Below are 24,104 nucleotides of genomic sequence, written 5' to 3' on the forward strand. Positions count from 1 at the left end.
TGTTTTAACTAGAGGTAAATAACCTCATTATGATATCGAACTAAAAACGACCATCACTCATGTGATAGTACCGACATAGTCGCTGGTCTCTATTTTTATCATATCACTTGTACAGCGGTTCTAAATGTATACTATATGTTATGGACGATGAGCAGTTATACCAACATAATATACTATATGTACACTTATTACTTCGCTAAAAAACTGATCACTAATAACTAATTTATATTAATTAATATAGATTGACACATCAGTACGGAACAAAACGGAGAGTCCTTGTGGTTCTGAAATGGAGACCATGAACCGGCAAGCATAGCGTAGAACGTCCACCAAATAGATGTATTAGTACCTATGAAGGTCGTCTAATTACGCTGATTACCAGCTTTCAACCGATTCTATTGGTTATCTATTGGTATTCGTGGCGTAGGTAGCCCCCCTCCCCCTCCACTTGATGAATCGACGACATAGGAGGACATAAGGGCATGGAAAGTTGCTGCATGCGAGCAGCACAAAACAAGTCATTGTGGCCATCTATGGGTGAGGGTTAAGTCTTTTAGTGGGCTAACAGCTGAAAAAGAGAAAAGGGAGGCAGTTCAGCAACGGCTGAAATGATGATGATAACTACAGAAAATGTCAGGGTTCATTTCTAAGTGTATTTGTTGCTAAGCATTTCATATATTAAAAAAGTGTAACATATGATTTTCTAACACTTTTTTTACGTAATGAATGCTGCCTTATTATTTTTGAGATACACGTTATTTTATACTATATTTTTAATATTAACCTGTGATTATTTCTTGTGTAATGTTTTTTAGGAGAACTTTTGATGAAATAAAATTAATATATTACAAGAAATGATTTCTTCAGTTACAGCATTTATGTTTTATATTTAAATTTAGAACGGATATCTTCTAAATCTACCTCCTCGAGTTTTCTGTATCCGAGTATACTTCACTGAGAACCGTGACTGTCTTTAAGGTTCACTTTGTTTTCCCGATCATACATCATCAGGTTTTAACTTTTATATAAGATTCTTAAAAGTTGAGCATCACTGTCTTTAAGGAGATTGAACGTTGAGTATTCGTAAGAGTCGTTAAGGAACGGAGAGTCCACTTTAAAAGGTTTTACTGAATATAACACCTACTTTAAGGCACTTGATAAGACTTGGTATTTCGAAGCGGAAGACGATAAGGATTTTGGAGATAATAGAGCCCATCATGAAACCACTTAATTGATTTTTGCTTCTGTTATAAAAGTAACTCCCTCTCCTCCTCCCGTCTCCTTTCACATAGCCCGCACATTTAATGGTGTAATTTCAAAATTATATATTCATAACATAGAAATCTTCAGAACAATTTTTATACCAATAAGAAGTATAATTTTATTACAATCGTCTTGATGGTGTAATACCATAAAATCCTAGGATATTTCTACTTAACTTCTTTCATGGCTTTTAGTTTTACGATTTTAAAGATATCGTCATGAATCAGTAAAATAAATCCGTTGAAAATATGTTCCTGTAATGTCTTCTATAAGTTTGCGATAACCGAAGTAAGGTTGAGTTTTAGCTGGTAAGACAACTTCACAATATGCTTGACTTTCTCTACAAATTTCCTCACGACAGAGAAATGTAAAATTTTAATTTTATTTAGTCTGATAAGAAAGCTTATTGCAATTGGCGATCTAGCCTAGCAACTTACATTTACAAGTGTATGCTTTAGTATTTTACCACCACTAACTAAACGGAGTACATTCCTGATAAACCATAATGTGTTAAGAAACTTAAGAAATAATTCTACAGATGGTCAATATTGATTTATACTATCTATGCCACTATTTTATTTTTCAATAATTTTGTTAACTAAATCTTTGGCTTGCAATATTTTTTAAAATTATATGGTATTTATATAAATAGCGTATAGTCGTATAACTAATTAAGTTTTATGTACCATTTGGACACCTGCCTATCAATTATCAACCCAAGGTAGCGGGTTAATTGGTAGAAAATACCTAAAGGTATAAGTCCGCCGTTACAAAGATTGTAAAGAAGGTAAAATGAAAATAAATAAATAATTAAGTGAAATTGTCAAGGTTATCGAACGTGTCGAAAAAATTAAATGCAACATTAGGAAAAATTATCAAAATTGCAAATAATCTTCCACAAGATCTTAGAATAGAATTTGTGTCAAACATACGGGTAGCGAGACACAATCCATTGATCCGCTGTCGCTATTAAACTGTACACGTAATAGCAAGATTGTGGTCGCTATAAACCGTGCCTGGTAATGGTGAGATGGGCCCATTAAATGTCAATGTCACATACAAAGTGTGCTTAGAATAGCATTCGACTATATCCACTTTATTGTCCATCAATTGGAGTATTCGATAGTCCGTTGTAGAACTAGCGTGTTGCGTCCCACCTGGCGTCTAGAGAGTAAAAGGGAAAACGAAGCGATGAACTTCCTCGTATGTATATTCAATTTTTAATTTTTTTAAAGTAATTTATATTATATTCATTTTTATTCATGTTTATAACTTCCTTACGTCACAAGAATAGTAGAAGAGCCCAATTCGCCATAAACTAATATCAAATTGAGCTTTCGTAAAACGACATACTTCATGTTAAAGATATGTAACCCTTTTTGATTCAATTGACGTATGCGAAGGTGCAAACTGCACGCCGACCACAGCGATAATATCTGTAAGACATTTGATAAGATAAATTCGTAAAATGAGATCAAGCTTCCCATGTATCAGTAGTGTGAGGAGTTCGCTTGATAAAGGTGAACGCCAATGCACCGTAACCGGCCCTTCTTACTACAACGTGAGGGACCCAGTACCCGTACTGTTAATCCATGGAATTCTGAAAAGTTACTTGTGTAACATAATCTATACTGGGAATTACAAATGGTTTAACGTCGGTGTCTTCTCTCTATGTAGTGGGTTGTAATTCAACAGTGGAAACATTTCAGAATTAATATCACGCTGGGCCTTTGTAATGAATAAGCCGGAGTCGTATTGTCTTGGTATGACATTATTACAAATAAATCAAATTATATTCATTCAATGTATGGTCGAATATAGCGATGAATCAAAATTCTACGACCATGTTGAAGATTATTTGCAACTTTAATACTTCTTTGTGTGTGTTTTATTGTCAGTCGTTGTAATATGTAAAAAGATCAATTTTCTCAAACTAAAACTTTAATACCATAAAATGGAAAACGCTGTTTTCGTGCCAGCGTGGAGATGAAAGGTTTTTCGATTTCATTGAACGGAGGCATTCAAACGGGATGACAGTACACATATAGTCTAGCTTGGCTGCAAAAATGTTACGCGTTCGTTAGCTTGTATAAATCCTGAAATAATTTGTTAGAGGTCGTATGTTCCAGTCTGATGATGAAGATAGAGTAGAGATTTTCTTTTGAATTATTCAAAGTGAGGTGAACACACTTATTCTACATACACTTCCTTGTAGTATCTATATGTGAGGACTCGCTTGAGAACCTGGTCACGGGTCGTTATATTATTTATTTTATAGAATTGGGGAGGTGGCCAAGTCGAAATAATTTGCGATGTCACTTGAAATTCATTTTATCATCATTCATCATTTCAGCGGTAGCAATGCCTTCGTCTGGACAAAGGTCGACTACATAACCCTAAGGTCCTAGCGGCTATCAGTTCTGCGCGCTGTGTGACTTGCACACTGTTCCTTCAGCTTCTTCGTTTCGGCTCATAGATGCCTATCGCAAGGCAAAAGCCTCCCTCAAAGATATCTATGAAGGAATATACCATAATCGCCACGCATGGCCGGCGTGTTGGCGTTCCTAATGTGGTATTATAGTACACAAAGGACGCCGCTGTCCATTCTTTGGAAACTTGTTTGTGAACAGTGCAATTACATATAATTAATGCACAAAGTTTGAATTATATAAGATTGTATTTGGGGAATCAAACTCATGACCTACGATTGCAAATTGCAGTATTCTACCGCTGGTCTATTCCGCCGCTCGACAATTCTTCAACAAAAATACTCTGCCTATCCCCTAATCATTGGTTTATTCAGTTCGTCTATAGATCTCATTCGTACAAATTTTTACCGTAATTCATGTTTGCATAAGTAAATTATTATAAATGAAAATTATACTAAGATAAGGCAAAATTAATTTTCGACTCTGTGTATCACATTTAACTTGTAACCAATTTTTCGCACTGCGTTATTAAATTACTACAGTAACTCGACTGGAGCTATTGCATAAAATATTTACACGTCACACGTGACGCGCGCGTCCCGCTTATAATCGAGTTACTTCAATCCATGCAAATTTTATTGCATTCACTTGTATGCAGTTTATCGTAGTAGGGGCTGAATATAATTTAAAACAATGTAACAGAACATATACTTGTATGTACGTACGTATGAAAATATGAATGTATGTAACAATGCATATACGTATGTATGTAAGTACATGCACATGCATTTAATTATGTAGGAATGCACAGATGAGCCGCTGAGAATATAAGTGCTTATAAACAAAACCTAAGACCTAAATGAAAGAATGTATTCAAAGATAAGTTAAAAAAGGAAGAAAGAAGAGGACAAGGAGAAAGATAAGAAAATTTGAGATTAATAAAAAATTGTCACGACTACAAAAGGTTGTTGCATATTTAACGCTTGATCGGAAGTTAGTAAGAATTAAAATAAATAAATCATTTTACTTTCTATTTTAATCCTTTTGTTCGCAACGTTTCAACGGGACAGCTGGTTTCGCTCTGCACGACACTGTATGTATGTAGGTAACCATACGTGTAAGATCGTATGGATGTACATCAGTACATTTTAGTTTCTATATTTTTGATAAATGGAAATGGTTATTGCTCGAAGCTTCGCTGATGAGGAGATCTGGAGAAGAAACAAGGTCACCGACGTCGCCCGAAGTGGCATTGGGCAGGGTACAACGCTCGTGCAAGCAATAGCTGTTCGAGCTGAAAGGTATTCGAGTGACCATGGGTTGCTAGACGCGGTATGAGTAGGTCTACATTAGGAGAACCGACAACATAGTCGCCGGAAGTCGCTGAATGTGGAAAGCGCTTCACCGTTCATAATGGAGATCTTTGGGGGGGGGGGGGGGAGACACATATTCCTTACAGAAGAGTGTCAATCGGCCGACATGTTGGTATTATTTTTGACCCACAGTTACTGTACCCGCCGCAGCGTTAAGATACCACATAGGCAGCAGTTCAGACATGATTGTAATGCGGTTTAAGCTAAGCTTTTAGAGCTCTGCCACTATTGCGTTCGTATGTGGCATTAAAGAGCTATGTAAGTAAGCATTGCCAGATCTAAAAAAAAAGGTTTTTAAACTAAAAATCGTACAAGGAAGTGGTATAAGGCGATTTCACTCCTAATCAACAATGATTATGGTAGGACGTCTTGTCTTAAAGTCGATACAGACAGATAATAGTAATGATTCGAAGAAGAATAGTCACTTAAAATATTTTTTGCTGTCATAGGTCTACCGCAATTTTTTATCCAAACAGGTAGAAGACTTATTTTAACTCCAATAAGAGATGTTAATCAACCTTATAATCATTTATGAATTTGAATTGTATGAATTATGAAAGAAACTGTTGTGTTTAACGAAGTATATTTTGTTCCAGGGCGTATCCTTCATAGGATGGCATCAGAGGACCAAACTGGAGCGAGTTCTCCTCGTCTCGTGTGCTGTGCTCCTTTTGGCAACGCTACTAACCACCTGCTTACTGATGTTCATGCGAGGTCCCTCTTACATACCAGTCCCACCTTGCTACCGTCCGGAACCTTCGGGTGAGTTAGATATTAATATATCATTTTTATGTGAATTAAAACGCTTATATTATCTTTTGACAATATGGAAAATCCAGGCGGGTCATTCCTTGTTTATTGTTCTCTTTGCGTAAAAATAGATAATAAAACCAGTTGTGCGCCCATTGATGTAATTGGATTTCACGCGTGGATATTTATTTCATTTTGGATTATGTATTCAAATAGTTTCTCATGACGTGTATACGTCACAATAAGAATGCAAAAATTGAACAGATTTTCACAGAACCCAGAATTAAATTGAGCTTAACCCTGTAATGGCTTTCTTCAACCAAATAAATATGTATCTCAACAATGGTTCCAAAAACGTACAGAACAGAAAAAGGATGTCAAAAGGGTTTCAACCCAAATGCAATCGTATTTGAGTTTAAAGAGCTAATGTACATTAAAATTTCAAAGTATCGTAAAAAAAAATGAAAATGTATCGCATAATTATTGAATGAAATAAGTGTGTACGAAATATTAAAGTAAAACTAACTAACTACTAAACTAAAGACGTTTTTATCTTTTAGCAGTTTTCGTAAAATGTAGTCGTCTTACATGTTTAAAACCTGTTTTTTATCACGATGTTATAGAAAAAATAGTCGCCAATGGCGCCTATTCAATTCTCCTAAGCGCGGAAACAATGAAAAATAATATTTAAATGTGTTGTTAAGCTTGGGAACGACTCGGCCAATTGCACTGGTATTTTTTTTATTAGGCCGCGAGAAAAGTTCCCTCAAAATCAAAAAACTTAAATAATACTAAAGGGCACTAAGACAACAATTTTATGTTAACAAACAAGCCACAGATTAAATTAGTAAAACCTATCACTAGATTTCAATTTGTGACATCGATTACTTTTCATTAATCACATTATTACTAAAGTCTTGCATTGTAAAAAATAGAAAATTTGTTTTCATAAATAATCCTAATATTTTTTGGAAGTAATTCAAATTTAAAAAATGATATGACATAAATGTATTGTGGGCGTAGTATAGTGGTTTGCAATACTGAGCGATAAAAGGATATTTAAACACTATTTTTTTTAATTTTCGTTTTATGTTATTAACTAGTTTCACCTGCCTTTATTAATTTATTTCTGCATCGTCTAAACTAGCAGATAATTCCTTCGTCTTAAAGTTCGCTGATGTGGAATAAATGTATTAAAAGTTTTTAAATAAACAATATAAAATAAATCAATAATTCTTAGAGACACAAAAGTAACCGACACAGCCCAGCAAGTTGGGAAATTGAAGTGGCATTAGACAGGCCACTTAGTACGCAGATCAAATGGCCACTGGGGCCTTTAGGGTCTGGAGTGGAGACCATGGACTGGCAGGCGCAGCGTAGGACATCTGCGTACAAGGTGGACAGACCGTGTCCTAAATTTATGGCGGAGGCCTTTGGGCCTTTGATAATGATGATGAAATTAGTAAATTGAGTGATCATTCTGAATTAGTTTAAAGTTTATTTGTTTTTATCTTCTTTTGGATTGCGATAGGCCAATAATTTTTGATAATATAAAGTCTATTAGAGCAACTAGTAAGTAGATAGAGAAGAAACCTTAATTATGTAGTCTTACTTACTGCGTACTAAAGTAAAAATTATCATTAAGATTCAGTGTTTTTGCAAAGAGTTTTCCATCTCGCTTAACAAAGAGTCGGTAACAGGGTATGTTGTTAGGGTGAAGGGCAAACTGTCCCTTGTGTACTGTGCAAGGGCAAGCGAGGACTGTGTGTCTTTAATAAAGATGTGATTACACAAACAAGTGAAAGTACTGACATAAAAGATATCGCGTTTTGAAATGAAGATATATTTATTAAATTTACACAACTTGATTAATTGTGGGTATAAAATCTTTAAAGGGGTAAATCTATACACCTTTTTTTTAATTAATATATGGTACAATCTATCCAAAAACCAACGGTTTTTAGAAATAATAAATAACGTAATGATACTAAAGAAGGAAAAAGAGTTTTACAAATTCGAATTATTACATATTAAAATTAATTATTGTTTACTGTTAGTGTACTGCCTGAAGTTATTGGCATACATATTTCAAAGTGAGCAATTTATAAAGAGTAATTGCTGACAAATGAGAAAAATAAATTCACCTATAATCAATGTTATTACACCTACAACCAATCGCACAATACATGTACAATTTAACCTCACCGAAAATTCTTATTCAATATTTTTTTAAAAATTTAAAAAAACATAAACGTTTTAAAATTATTCCAACTATTAATTTGAAGCTTTCGTAAAAGAATACTTTTAAAACTTATCAAAACTGTTGTTGTTGTTGATACATATATTTGAAAAACGAATATTTACGAGACTAGCTGCCACACTATTTATTATTTTTGTCGTCCTAAAAGTGTTCGGTGAAAATAATAAATAATTAAAGAAATATGAAACAAAATGCATTGTGACGTATCCATGTTCACCATTATTATATCTTGTGTTAGTATTGATGTTTCACAATCTTATGTTCGATGTTAAAATAATTTAACTATATTAATTTATGTTATTATCAACCTAGGCTACTATTTTAGAGTATTTTTGTTTGTAGTCATATATCTATGAGGTATTCAGGACTTGCCTATGATTTATTTATTTGTAAATAGTTATTAACATGCAGTTCTTCATTCTTCATTGGAAATTTCATTAAATGTACAATTAGTGTCAATTACATTTTCCTTTATTCGTAAAACAAAAGGTTACGCCGGCCTTTCTTTGTCTTGTGTTCCTTCAATGTTTCCTTTTATTATGTTTTACATCAAAACAAGTTATTCAAGTCTCTTTACGTGTTCTCTCTTCTCAGTATTATTTTTTTCATTTCTGAAGGTCTTCAATCTTGTAACGTCTAGACTAAATCGATGACATGCTCTTTCAATACCGTCATATCCTCTGTTTTCTTCAGGGAAGTATTTATTGACTCTATCAGACCAGCGGGTAGGTGATTGTCTATGCAGTCTTTGGCCGTTTGTTTTCCCTACAATTAGTTGTTTATTGGTGTTTACTAATTGTGGCTAAACATCGTTAAAAGTTTTCACGTGTTAAAATATTCGATAATTGCGATATCTAATGTAATACTCGTATATAAGAGAGTTTACTGTCTTTATTGAAATGGTTATGAAAATACTACATCAAATACGAGAGATAAAAAGCTAAGCGTAAAGCGCAATGAGAAGTTATCAAAAGCTCTCCTAACCCAAGTGTTTATATTCAAGTGAGATAGCAATACCTTTACGCACCGTTTAATCAGGGATACGGTTTTCATTGCCCTATTCATAAAACTGTCTTATTACAACAAAGTGCATGTAATGTATAATCCTGTTAGAACTCGTTTAACGACTTAAGAAGGTCAACATAGTATCTATAAAGAACAGTATATGCGATTTTACTATTACAATTGCAATTTCAAAACCTAAACAGTAACTTCTATGCTTATCACTTTGAGACAAGAACCTTCGTCTTTGTTAACCGAGATATTTTAATATTTGCTTCGCCTTAGACCCGTAACACTGTGTACCACGGTTTTTTTTATTAATGGCTTCCTTTTTTAGGCGCTTTTCGCACCTTATCTTATTGATAGAACAAGGCTCTATTTTACAAATTTTTCATCATAATTTTTTTTATAACCTCTTCACTCTTCACTCACAACATCTGCCACTACAGCCTCTTTCAAACTTTACAATTTCTTAGATTATTTTTTTTTCATTTAGAGTCCTTACACACGTCGTATCTCTTTCTTTGCCACATACTTCGATGTCACCGTTGATTACAATTTGTTCTAATACTTATTACCATTTTTGCTAGTTTATTTAATATTTTTTATAACCTTATTTTTTTTCTTTTACATTTCATGTGTGTGAACTACTGTTCTCATAATGGCAAATGAGACTGGTTTTATAAAACAACCATATACAAAAATACGAATTTTTATGCTAGTGTAATGTTCACAGCATTTTTTCAAAACGGTCGATAACCCCTAGGTCATTACACATAAAAACTGATTTTAGTATAAGTTTTTACTAGAAACTCTAAAGGTATGACTTTAGTAATATAAGTTATTTGACACGTACAACTAGTTACAAGAATGACTGACATTTTATTATTACTTTTAAAAAATTGTGCTCTTTGGCGAGAAAAGAATATAGTCACTATGTTTTTAAATAAGTAAGTATTTTGTGAAATAAAAAATGATGTAAAGATAAGGGTGAAAAAGCAATTTGGCTATGGTTGTCTAAGATATTTATCAGCCTATTTTGAAAAAAAAAAAGATTCAAAATTCAAAAATCTTTAATTTAGTGACTTCCAAAATCGACTAATTTTGTTGAAGACTTTTTCTGAAGTTGGAGTATTAATAAAGAAGCTCAATTTGATTCTAGTTCCTATCAAATTCATTAAGGCATTCTTCACATGAGATTACGGGAGATAAATATAAAATAATTCAAAGTGAATGATCATAAAAATAAAAGCTTTACTCCGCTGTGCCTATTCGGCTTAAATAATTATTCGCAATTTCACTTGAGGTTACTTATTAAGTATGTATGCAGTTAATGAAATTGCAGCGGTCACGGAAAATGCCTGCTCTTAAGTCAAGGTAACGAGCGTCATGCTGGGCTGGATTTATAAGTTTATTTTCATGTAAATATTTTGATATGGGACACATTTCACGGGTAGCGTACAAGCAAGCAAACGTACGATACGTTTTAATGGACTATAAAGATTTAAAGAATAAATAAATAAAAAGGCTTACGTGTGAGTTATGTAGGGTAAATTATAATGATTTTTATTATTGCTATATATAATGCTTGAAATTAAACAGATGTTACTATTTTATTTGCGGTTTTCGTCTGCCTATGTAGCGTAATAAACAAAGTTGTCTATTGTGATGCGTTTTCATTTTTCTAAGACAATATGCTTTTCGAAAGTTTATTAATCATCGCGGCGTGGTTTGGGCCCATCTAAGTGGATCGACGACATAGTGAAGGACGTGGAATGTCGCTGAATGGAGGCTGCGCAAGACCGGTGTGATGATCTTTGGGGGAGGCCTATGACTTGTAGTGGGTATTTGTCGGCTGACAGGATAATGATGATGATTAAAATATTAAATGACTAATAATTGTAAACAGAACAGATTCATGACAGCCTGGTAATCTTTGTATTAAAATTCATGATCGTTGAATTTCATATTCTTCCATTAGTCTAGAATCAAACGACAATAAATTGCAAATGATTCTTTCCTTGCAGATCAATCGGACGTGTGCCTTTCAAGTTCCTGCATCTACACGGCGAGCGAAGTGATTAGGGCTTTGGACGCGAAGCAGGACCCATGCGATGACTTCTACGAGTTCGCATGCGGCGGCTGGATCCGGAACAACCCGATTCCCGAGGGGAAAGCCAGTTGGGGTATCTTCAGTAAAATCGAGCTTCAAAATCAGCTGACTATCCGATATGCTCTAGGTAAGTAATCCATGGTCCTAGCATTAAGAGGGCTTTCGCAGTCGCAGGTGTATGATGGCTTCCTGAAAGACCATCAGCTTTAGTGAATCTGAGGCTGACAATAGATCGACGTGGTCACGATAACATCACGAGGGCTTCAGGGGTATTATCAACAAGGCAAAAACCGGGACAGGCTATCCAATATTTCACAACGCAGGAAACCGTGGGTAATGATTAACTTGGTGATACTGGTGTCCCCTACACAGCGAAGAGCGCGACCACCGAAAGGGTTTTAGTAGGTAGGAATCCCACATAATATTATCCTCGCCTCAGCGGCAGGATACCTTTAATATCTGGAAGTTTCCCCCGAAACTAAAGTAAAAAGGTAAATGACCTAATATGTTAATTCAGGTACACCACGTACAATAAATTTTGGTCGCCACAAACATTTCGACCAACATAGAATTAAAAACAATGAGATACGATTTCTAGAGCATTGCTTTCTATTGTACTCGTAAGTTACACGTATTCGTTTAATTAAAATTATTTAGGTGGTCATAAAAATCTAAATACACAATTAATGAACTAGGAAATGTTATGATATAGGTATGAATCGGTTCCAATAAGTAAACTAATGAAGCGATTATAAAAATATGTACATTTCAAACATATAGTTTATAAATTGGTTAACGTTTTATATATTAAAATTTACCTTATGTTCTTTTGTGGTATACAATTAATAATAAAATAATTATACAGGTATTAGCTTCTATAGTGCCCGCTTAAGCGATCTAAGAACGGCGGCCTTTAAATCCTGTGAAACTGTAATTGAGGCTCCACAGGAAACCCACGAGTTACGCTACCTTTGAGATTTTAGGCTAAGCGTACGTAAATTGCCACTTGGGCAGAAGTGTAAGACAAGTAAAAAAAAAGGTATTGTTCAACCCAAAGGCTTTAATTTTAGTTCAAAGTAACGTTAGCAAAAACAAAAGCTCGGGCTTTTATAGTTCGATCGAAGATCGAGTATAGCTGGTATAAAATGTCTGTTAAATTGGTTTTAAATAAATTATGTAAAACTATATGTTAAATGAAATGGTCGCTCATTGTCGAAAAAAAGCAAATATGTTATGACTTCAGGGCAATCATCACAAACTCGTCTTTTGTTGACTTTAAATACATATAATCTTAACAGAAATCCTAAGCCGCTTGCACGTGCATTTATTATTAAAAAGTATGTAACTTTGAGTATTTGTTACATACATTTAAGTACGGAGTATTTTAGGCGTGCAAACATATTCTTCCTGTTCTATTCCATAAGGAATGGTTTCACAGAGAGCCTATGTTGAGAAAATTATAGGGGCTATTTATATATCTGCTGGACTGATAGCAAAGGTTTCTATAATCACGCGACGTATGAGTGGCTTGTTGTGACAACGTATGTCAACGCGTTGCACTTTAAGCGTTACATGAAGTACGACGTCTGTCAACAACACGATTACTCTCTATTCGCTTAAAGTGTTTTGTCAGTCGGGACTCGCAGCATAGTTAATCCTTTATTACAATGTATTTAATTAACCAGCAAAGTCAGGCTACTACCGGCGCACGATAAAACAAATCTCGAGAAATAACTTAATGCATTGAATTAACAATACGGCTTCATATACTGCATTACACTTAATGCAATTAAACGGATGATGCGAGGTAAAGAATTTTTTTATCCGTTGTCTTATATCTTTATGCTTATATTTACAGTTACAGTATTCATTGAATGTTTTTAAAATACACTATGTTTTTTTTTGTCTCAGCAGTAACTTCGAAAATTTTATCAGCCATACTATCTCGTGTATTATAGTAGTTAAAATAAGTTATTATTTTTTATTATTGAGGGTGTGTACAACATTTGAATTCGTTACAACATTCGCGGTTCACGGGTTGAAATTTTTCAACTTATGATTTATTAAGACTCCATTATTTTTAGGAAAACATACAGTGATAAAAAATTTGAAGAAAACATAAAAAACAATTTAATAATTAATTATCAATCAAAAATCTTTTTTATAATCTTTACTTTACGTAATATCGAAAGCCTTAATTTGATGAACTACGGCTGAAACGGTGAAGATGATAAAGCATTTTCATAACTGCGTAATTTTAAATTAAAAATATTTCTATTACGAAAAACTCAGTTGAATTCGGAACAATAAATCTCTAAGGGATTAATGAGAAAAATGCTCTTTGACTTCCGCTCCTGGGGCTATGCAACCTCGGTGAAAATTTACTTTGAATATATTTTTCATTTAAAAGAATATGAAATAAAATTGAATAATAATTTACGATGTTACAAGCGAATCATAAAATGTATTAATGACAAAATTTAAAAGTCTTTATAGCAGGCAAATGGCACGGTATTTTAAGATTTCATTAAAATAGCTGCCCCGATGGCATTTAAACATATTATCGTTATCTAGTGGTCGCATAGTTCTGAAGATGTGCCTGAATAATGAATATTAGTCTATTGCTATATTTCAATTGGGCACCGTGAAATAACACAAAGAGTAATTACATATAAAAATAAATAGATTCTGCTGTGCCTAGTTTGAACTAGAAATTCTAAGGGAATACTTTAGTTAAAAAATTACGTACATTTCATTTTAATCACTAATTTAAATACATTTCGTCTAGAATGTTCTATATAACAATTACATTAACTTCTAAAATTTGTCTTGATTGCACATAACAGATACTTGTTTGATAATGCATGATTGTAAAACACAAGTGTCGAAAATACATTGTCATAATTTCAATGTTAAATTCATTTAATACTTCTGAAAAAAAAAAAAACAGGGAAACCATTGCGTCAAGTTTGCGAATGACGTTTTTATTAACAAAACAAACTGCTAAAAACAAACGCTAATAATTCCGAATAAAGAGCATTGTTAAAAATAATATTCATTGATAACGTTATCATAATTGACTTATTTGTCTTCAAAATGCGATAGCCAAAAGCTTTACAATATACCAGATAATGTCATGCGAAAAAAATAAATAACTTTTAGATAAACAGTTTGTAATTTTATGACACGTTTTTAGAGTGCATTTATTAGAAATTCAATGATAATGAACAAAAAAAAAACATATTAGCAAACTTGAGACTGTTTCATAATGTTTCAAAAAAATCTTTTTTACTGTTCATTTTTTTATTCAAATAATTATGGAACTATCAAACAACCCTCATAACAATGTGGTTGAGAATTAAATAGAAAATTCATTTGAAATTTATAGGCAAAGCCAGCAGTGGACGAAAAAGAAAAGATTCTTCATACTTTTTGTAATTACCGAGTTGCTAAACGTAATTACACTCGCGACGTTTTAGTATTTTGTATAAGCTAGTTTAAAAAGTTAGCGATAAATAACAAGCTATTCCTAAACTGAAGATCATGGTTTTGCTTATCAAAATTATCGTACCATTGTAAATTCGATACGCGTAATATATTATAAATCGAATATATATTTGTTGGAGTGATTTGTACGACGATTTTGGGTATCATTTTCACTTATTTTTATGTATTTTTTAAATAAACATCCTATCAGTGTGGCACTCGACGACGTTATGTAGGTATCTTATTATCACCTTCCGTATTTATTTACCCAACAACTTTATTGGTAACACTTAAGCGTCACAAAGAGCAAACCTATATCTCTTCAAGATATATTCTTGTAGTTTTTGGCTACCTGATTACTACGTCTTACTTAGTACGTCTTTTCAGGTCATCACAATTAGTTTAATAAACTAGTTATTAATATTTTACAATCAAATGGTTAAATTTAAGGAAAAAAGGGAATCGTATTATTTGTTATTTAAACTATTAGATAAGTCTCACATTAATTATTAATATATTTTAGAACTCGTTTTATTGGTTGTAACAGATCTTGTAATATTTGTGTTAATATATTTGGTAAATATATTTGGTTTTCATCGTAATGCAAATTAAAAAGTCGTGTAACCTTTTTAAATTGCGATCAAATTGACAAAAACAATTCGAAGTGACTTTAGATTTTAAAATTTTGTGCAACCCTGTGTTGTCTGTATAACTATGAGTCATGAAATGGTTTGCCTTATTAGCTCATTGGAAGACGACCTTGTTAAAGTAATCGGGAGACGTTGGATGCAGATCGCTAGGAAGACCTGCTAGGCCGGTAGGAACAGGTCCTATTGAAAATCTATGGGAGAGGCCTATGTCTAGCAGTTAATGGATGTTCTTTGGCGGAAACTATGATTAGCTTAATAATTGATTATTTATTAATACGGCTCCTTTCAAACATAAACAAAAACGTTTTTAATTTAGACATATTCTTACAGATCGAACTTTAAATACGTTTGATTTTTTGTAATCTAATCTTAAATACAGTGTCCCATAAATCAACGTCAAGTCGAAGTCTAGTAGTAAACAAGTAGTGACTAACCTCAATCTAAAATTACTACAACACGGTAGATTGGATGCAATAATGATTTTAAATACATTATTTGACAAAAAAGTTATTTTTACAATATCAGTTAACTGCAGTACGAATTTTTGTCTATCGTTTACCGAAGGGTTATTGACGATAATATTAAAGTGGAAAAAAAAAAGAAAAAAATAATATTTGTACTTTTTAAATGTTACCCGCTGATATTGTTTCTACTGCCAAAACGCTCTAGATCATATTTTTAAATATATTCTCTGAGGATAAGTTAACCTATCTTGACATCCGGTTTTGGCTTGACTTTGGCTGGTTGATTTAATAATTCGTTTATCAAATTAATATGCTCAGTCTAAATATGCTTTTAATTAAATTTCCAGAGAAAGTCAACATTTCCGAAGCATCGCACGCGGAGGCGAAGGCGCGAATATATTACGACTCGTGTATAGATGCCAACGAAATCATAGAAAAGCAAGCTGAGAAACCACTGATTGCCGTCATCAAAAAGCTCGGCGGTTGGCACCTGCTACCGAATACCGTCAACAAGACGTTGAAATGGGACTTGCAAAAACTTACACAGGATGTGCAGAATTTGTAAGTACTCACTTTCGTCCGAAAAACTTCTACATAACCAAACTGAACAAACTCACCAAAACATTTTAGAAAATATTATTATCAAGTTAACCTAAAGGAGCTAAAATTTGGAAACATGTATCTTTTAATGAACGTGTCAACTACGTTTACAGGTAGAATTTCCTATAATCTGATTCTGAGCAGATCTATACATGGCAAAATAAATATTTTGACCATGTTTCAAATATCTAAGTTGTAATGAGTGTATACATAGATGCAAAATCTCTTTTTGTATACAGATAATGTTAAAATTAATGTACATGTAAATAAACTATTATAGAACGTGTATACATTCAGGAGTATTGTTCAAAACAACAGCACATCTGGACTGTGTTTATGTTCCAGATGTACATCATCATACGTTATGATATATTTCATATTGAAGGAGAACCGAACAAGGCTTATTATTGGTTGTTTATGTGACTAGATAAATTACGTAACTATTAATATTTACAATTTACCTTTCAATTACCAGGCAATATTTTTATCAATAAATAGAGTAAACAGATAAAATCAATCGAGCCATTATTCAGCCCACTCAAGCACCCTTGTTTCGAATGTAAAACCGAATTCTCGAAGACCTTTGTGCCTCTAAACCTCTTGAATTTTGTAATTAGACAGTCCGAGCAAAATCTCTCAAGAGAACTCTAGCTTATTTACAATAAAGGCCTTCTGAGTAAAACCTGTCCAAGCAACTTAGAATATTTGTCACGATACGGTATAAACAGTTGCTATATCATTAGAAAAAACACGTGGTCTGTAATATAAAATTTATTTTAGTTTCTGATTGCAAAACTTTTAGAACTGTCTTTTTTTATTGTTCTTATAGATTTTCCAAAGTACGTAGTATTTAATTTTAAAAAAAGATGTGCACATCTGTCATCAATGTATTTAATGTATGTGTTCACGTCGTTGATATGCCGTAAAAATAAAATTAAATAAAGTAAAGGTCAAGCCTCTTAAGACTGGCATCGAGCATTATAAAGAAATACAAATTCCATGTGTTAAATATATAGTAAAGAAGAATCGTCGTTTTTACCTCCAGACATACACTGCAAGGCATAGGCTTCCTTCAGAGATATCTAATGGGGGATATATCAGATACGCCACGATTGGTTGGCGATCGCAGTATGGTATTATGGTACGAAAAAAAGGATAGTACCCACCCTTGTTTTGAGCACTGAAATTTCTATATAATTAATTCACAAAATGGGAATTTTATAAAATTGTATGCCGGAAATCGAACCCGCGACGTACGTTCTCAAGTCTCAGTCGTCTACCATTGGGCTACCACTGCCCATGTAAAGAAAAATATTATATCTTAACTTGCAGAAGCTTAACAGAATAGTTAAATGTATTATTTTGCTAGCAATAAGTAAACTTAGATTACCGGAAAAAACCTACCGAAACCGCTGTACCCCATCATATGTACATATATACGCGGCGGGACAGGGGTAGCATCGGCCGCCGTTAACACTATTGGCGGTGCTTGTGCTCTTTTTTCCTTGCCCTGTTTCGAATAACGAAGGAGAATTACTTAAAGAATTCCGTCAGAACTGTATGATACTATATATAACCAATCATCAAAAAGATTTTATAGCAAGCAGTTAAATTTTTTAATTTTTGCTTATAGATACAATTTGGGTGGACTTTTCAATTGGGCGGTGACGGAAGATGACAGAAACTCGTCTAAACACGTTATTGTTGTAAGTACTTTTGCTATCTACTTGTTTTTTCCTTTCATAAGGTTCAATAAAATAATCGATAACACGCAGTATAAATTATGAACAAAATATATATATAAAAAAATAAACCATGTGCACCACTTTTTTGAAGTGAACGCTCATAGCATAAAAAGTCATATCGAGACAAAATAAGCTTTGAATAACGATCAAAAATTATATATAGAAGTAATTATGCCTAGTTTAGGTATTACAAAACAAAAAATGTTAAAATACCGTAAATTATTTACACATGCACCACATCGGTGAGTAGTGCCCATAATTAGTTCACCGTACAACAAAAATACCCAACTTACTATCTTGGTTGAAATTACACTATTAAAATACAAGACGATAAGCGCCTGATGTAGTTGTTTTACATTTTTATAACACGCGGATTCCGAAGTCGGGAGTACAAATTTCGACGGATTTATAAAAGCAAAAAGAATAGAAGCTACTCCTGGTGAAATATATATATTTTTTAATTTAAGACCAAATGCAACGTATAACGTCCACTCTCAAGATAGAAACATGGTCTTGTTAAAGTCAAAAGATATGGGAAGCCGCTTTCATTAATAAGATCAATGTCCTACTGTGAACATCCTACAGATTAAATCACGAATATGATAATTTAAGACATATATATATTAGATAATATTACTTTTCTAAGTTTTTTAAGTTTTTAATTCAGATCGGACGTAAACTATTAAACTGATCTATATTGCCTTTGACGTCACTTCTTTGGACTACCAGCTACTAGCCAACGGAAATGACGTCTCAACTACAGATTGGTTAATATTTACTTTAAAATGTTTTATGAGATACTCTGGAATGATGCCAACATCACAATTGAAACGATTGAAGTGAAAGCTTTGTATTAAGTATATGATTTATACGTATGCCTTAACGGAGAAATCTTGAAATTAATTTTTTATTTACATTAAAATTTAGTCTTGTGTAAAGATGGTAATATCATTCATATGTATAAATGAACACAGAGAAATAAACTGAATCTTTTTATAGTAGTATAGTATATAATGGGTAATAGTAACTCTCTTTCTTAATACTAAATTATAAAATAGCATATGTTTATTTCATAAGAAAGAGTTATATTATATTATTTTTTTTTGATTTTGACATAGAGAACCGTGTTCTCCTTTTTGTAAATTGGCGCGCCTCGTGATGGCCCTTCGAATTATAGTGTTCCAGACTCAATTAAGGAGTGTTCGGAGTCGCAGACATGTTAGTTCCATAACTCTTACTCTACGACTCTAAAACTTTTAATAAATTAGGCAATAACCATCGTAATAACACAACAAGGATTCCGAGATTAAGGGGAGTTTCTAAAGCAAGTAACTAGTGCATGTGATTTCACATATAATACTGTCCCATTCATTCGTTTGGAAGAGGGGAGTGGGTACTTCTACACGTATTTAATGGAATCAGGCGTTATTTTGCAGAAGTCCATTCTAAGTTAGAAATGGGCCAATATTTAGCCACTTCTGAACATACAGTGGATTTAAAGGTAGTAGTTGTGTAATTCGCATTGTTTGCTGCATGCGCATTTATCAGCGGGCTGGCGGGCGGTGCACTTTGTTGCACGACTACCACTGCACTACACGTACAATATGTCCTGTTTTTGGAAAATTCGGATAGCTGTTATAACTGAAATACTCCTTGTGCTTTCAAGATAGTTTGAGACCATGTCAATCCACCCGCGGCCCCTGAGTTGTTGAAGCTAGTGGGACTTTAGGGCCCTTATCTAAACATCCGCGACTCCAAAGGCACGCTTCTGATAGGAAAACACAATTCACGCAAGGTTGTTACGAGGCGCGCCTCTGCGCAGACGGCGTCGTCTTCGAGCGAATATCTTACGCTACGTTAAAAGAGACCGAAAAGTTCTCGAGTGACATTCACGAGCAGGTATACGACGCGTGGGGCCTTCTAGGTGGACAGATAACGTGGTTAACTTCATAAGAATTCGCTGGATGCGGGCAGCACAAAACTGTGGGGAAATCCCCACAAGGGATAACATAAGGGAGACCTATGCCTTTCAGTGAGCGTCTTTCGTCTGACATGATGGTGTTAAAAATAATCTCATTACAGTTGGACCAAGGCGGACTGAACTTACCAACTCGCGATAATTATTTAAACAAAACGGCTCATAAGAAAGTACTCGACGCGTACCTGGACTACATGACAAGAATCTGCGTTTTGCTGGGCGCGAACAAATCAGAGGCCAGGATACAGATGAGCAAAGTCATTCTTTTCGAAACGGAATTGGCGAATATAACAACCCCGTCTGAGGATAGGAGGGATGAAGAGGGACTGTACAACCCCTATACTGTGAAGGAGTGGCAGAAAGTGGCGCCATTTTTGAACTGGTCAATGTTCTTTAACGATGCATTTGCATTAGTTAATAGGACTGTAAGTATTGTTCATTACCATTGTTACCTTGTTTCATTGCATTCATGTCTATATTTTCTTCAATCAGTAAAAAAGCTTTCTATTAAACATTACTTTAAAGACTTTTTCTTTTAATCCAGGATAACATGTGTACATATATTACGAATATATTTGCCATACGCACTTAAAGTGTATTTAAAAGGGCCCTCATTTTATTTTTGTCAATAACGTAATCACAACATACTTATATTGTTTATGACAATATTATTGCATATAATTATATGTAAAAAACCTTATTTTGGTTCTTTTTAGTGCCCCTTTAATTAGTGGAGTTACACAGTAATGCTCTAAAATTGCTAAAAAAAAACAGACTAATAACAAACGATTAATTTTTGTCGAGAAGAAACTACAAAAACCTTTTCTTTAAGAAGTTTTACCAATTTGTATGAAGTTATGCGGTAACATAAAAAGGAAACTTCTATTGAAACAACAAGAAATATTTATATTTTCGAATAGGTTTATTTATATGCACCTTTGTGAAATTAAAACATTTAAATAAATATTCATACATAGAATATTTCATTTCAGATATCTGACAACGAAAGGTTGGTCGTCTACGCACCGGATTACTTCAAGAACCTCACTCGCGTAATTAAAAAGTATAGCAAAACGGAGGAAGACCAACGGTAAAGCAACCCGCAAATATAAAATAACCACACATAAAAGTTTAAAATTAAGAGAATGTTCATTTTTGATAGATCGTAAAAATCATGATCCGTAATTTTTGAATTTATTTATTAAAAATAATATCATTCGCTTGTCGCATTTGGAATACAAAAGGCTTATATTTACTTATGTTTACTTAGTTGTGTTATTACTTGCTTATACAAATTGGAAAAATAAACGTGACCTGGTCATTGGACTTTTTTTACTAATAGTTTCAGACTGACTCGTCTTGGATATTCAATTTAATAAAAATTTGGCTATCATTTCGCTAGGGTTATTTTTTATAAATTGCCTGGAAAGTAAGCGTAAAGAGTATATGTTATTTATTCTGAAGAAGTTTGTCAATGATTATTTTAAGTAACAGAGGCGTATGCTACGTACGTACGCTTATGAAGTAAAATGCTGGACAAATAGTAATTAAAATAAAAGGTTTTGCAGTTATTTTATCGAAAACTTAACAAAAACAAGTAAGAGAAATTATAACAAAATAACACTACTACAAATTCAAAATTCAAGATTCTTATGCAATACATTTACCTGTAGTGTCAATACATCTGTTCTAAAATATCTCGTGTGCGTCTTGCCAATCACACACGCCCTCCGTATCACCGCTCACATATCTCAGGTGGTGACAAGCACTCTCGGAAATACATTAATTAATTATATTATAAGTGATCATATGCTAGTTGTATTACATCATGTGTTTTTTGAACTTGCAGAACTATAACCAGTTATATGATGTGGCAAGTGTCCCGCTCGCTGTCTACTTATCTATCCAAGTCCTTTCGCGATGCCACCAAAATATTACGGAAGGCTCTATTTGGGTCCGAAGGCACGGAGGAGTCCTGGAGATATTGTGTTACGGACACCAACAATGCTGTAGGTAAGTAAATTTGTATAAGAGAAAGAAAAACTCGAAGAAAAACTATTGCAATATAAAGATATATAAGTATTAAGACTCCATCATAAAGAATAAGGACATAAAGAATAGAATCAGATGATCCGACCATTGCGGCCATTCATAGGAGACGTTACCTGAAATTTATATCCTTCCGAAATATTACATAAGATAAGCTGCAACCCTTCAAGAATAATAGGTAAAAAAAATTATTAATAGTAACTAGGTTTAAATAAATTAACTTAAGATCTAGAGTGGTGACCACTGGCTGGCGAGCGTAACGAACGACCGTCTACAAGGTGAGTCGATGACCTTACTACGGTCGTCGGAAGACGCTGGATGCAGGCCGCTTCAACCAATCCTAGTGCAAATATCTATATATTAGGAGATCTATGTCTAATGGCTGTCCTATGGCTGAAATGATAATAATGATTAATTTTATTAAAAACTTCTTGGTCAAGATATCGAAAAATCGACTTTAAAGTACTATTTTAATGATGATTGTCACGTTTTTTCAGATTCCCCCGTTCGCCCTTGTCAACTCTTGTCACTAAGCCATCCTCCCCCTCCTCCTCCCTCCCCAGGGCAAGCGAATTTCTAAACGACCCCATTTAATTAACAATTTTGTTAAGAATATTGTAATAGATTGTAAATAAATATCTGAGTGAGGATCGTGACACGATATTTGTTATTCATAGGTTTCGCAGTAGGTGCCATGTTTGTTCGCGAAGTGTTTCACGGTGAAGCAAAAGCCCAAGGCGAGATCATGATAGATCACATACGGACCGCCTTCAAGAAGAACCTGAAGAACTTGGACTGGATGGATTCTGAGACCAGGGAAGCGGCTGTGACAAAAGCTGATGCCATAACTGATATGATTGGTAAGAAGTTACTTTATTTACTGATAAATATAGGTTAATTTTATTTCTCATTTCTCTTTTCTGACGGTCTTGACCGAATGGACATTAATCTTCACCCTTTTGTGCTATGCCATCTATTCCTATTTTTATTTGACCCGAACAACTGATGGAACTATGACCTCTCGGATCTTTACCCCCGACTTTTTTAATCACTGGCAGCTGTTCGAAGTTTTGGCCATCCTTCTTGACTATATAGCAAAAAATTCCAACTTATGACGTAGGCATATGGTAGAAAACCTGGTTTTTACTGATATTGCACAGGTAGGACCCACTGGTACGAAATGCAGTCTTCAACATTGAATTTGGCAACATTGACTTCCAATACTACATCACGGAAACATCTATACAATTCCGTTCGACCTTCTTCAAGGTCCATCTTTGTGACCCATATATGTAGAGAAGATCAAGGAATTGAGCGGTTTTATTAAAGTAATTCGCGTATTGCGCTCTTCACAACTTATTGAAACTACATTATTTTTTAACTGATTGTTTGGCAAAATGTTATTTAGGAGCAATTTTTTTATAAAAATATGTCACATGTCAAATATTAATAATGTTGACCAAGTTGCTGCCAGCGAAAATTTTATAAGTTTCTCTACGACTCTATATTAACTCAAGTATTTTCTAACCAAACTTATTTCTCCACGTGAAACGTTGATATGATATTTTTTAAATCGCACAATATATACTGATACACATTTTTTTATTTCAATCACTTATTACTAATTACAGATTAGATCTCTTGATGTAAAGTAGGATATCTTATAACAAAATAGTAAGTACATTCAGATTTTACTACTTTTTAGGTTTTCCCGATTACATTCTAAATAGAGACGAGTTGGACAAGCAATACGAGGACCTGGTAGTGAAACCTAATGAATACTTTGAAAACAATATAGCATTTAACACGTACAGCTTACGGCACGATCTCAAGAAGCTGGATCAGCCGGTCAACAGAACTAAATGGGGTAAGACAATTGCAACAGCACGCACAAACAGATACCTACCCAACTGTAACTGCTCCACCAGTAAAAGCTTAGTAT

The 24,104-nt window shown here is 33.7% G+C and overlaps 1 protein-coding gene across 1 annotated transcript in view; it reads left to right on the top strand.

Annotated features, from left to right (window-relative positions):
• Nep3 (Neprilysin 3) overlaps positions 1–24,104 on the top strand; it is a 40,317-nt gene that overhangs the window by 12,261 nt on the left and 3,952 nt on the right. The window contains exons 2-10 of the mRNA XM_068768612.1: positions 5,662–5,827; positions 11,105–11,317; positions 16,138–16,351; positions 18,024–18,096; positions 20,218–20,538; positions 21,106–21,203; positions 21,963–22,126; positions 22,840–23,022; positions 23,868–24,029. Of these exons, the coding sequence (XP_068624713.1) occupies positions 5,662–5,827; positions 11,105–11,317; positions 16,138–16,351; positions 18,024–18,096; positions 20,218–20,538; positions 21,106–21,203; positions 21,963–22,126; positions 22,840–23,022; positions 23,868–24,029 (1,594 nt within the window). The remainder of the gene's footprint in view (positions 1–5,661; positions 5,828–11,104; positions 11,318–16,137; positions 16,352–18,023; positions 18,097–20,217; positions 20,539–21,105; positions 21,204–21,962; positions 22,127–22,839; positions 23,023–23,867; positions 24,030–24,104) is intronic.

This window comes from Battus philenor, unplaced genomic scaffold (assembly GCF_028537555.1).
Source record: "Battus philenor isolate CCGP_79_NKW_IND1 unplaced genomic scaffold, ilBatPhil1.0.hap1 SCAF_26, whole genome shotgun sequence".
NCBI classification, from domain to species: domain Eukaryota; kingdom Metazoa; phylum Arthropoda; class Insecta; order Lepidoptera; family Papilionidae; genus Battus; species Battus philenor.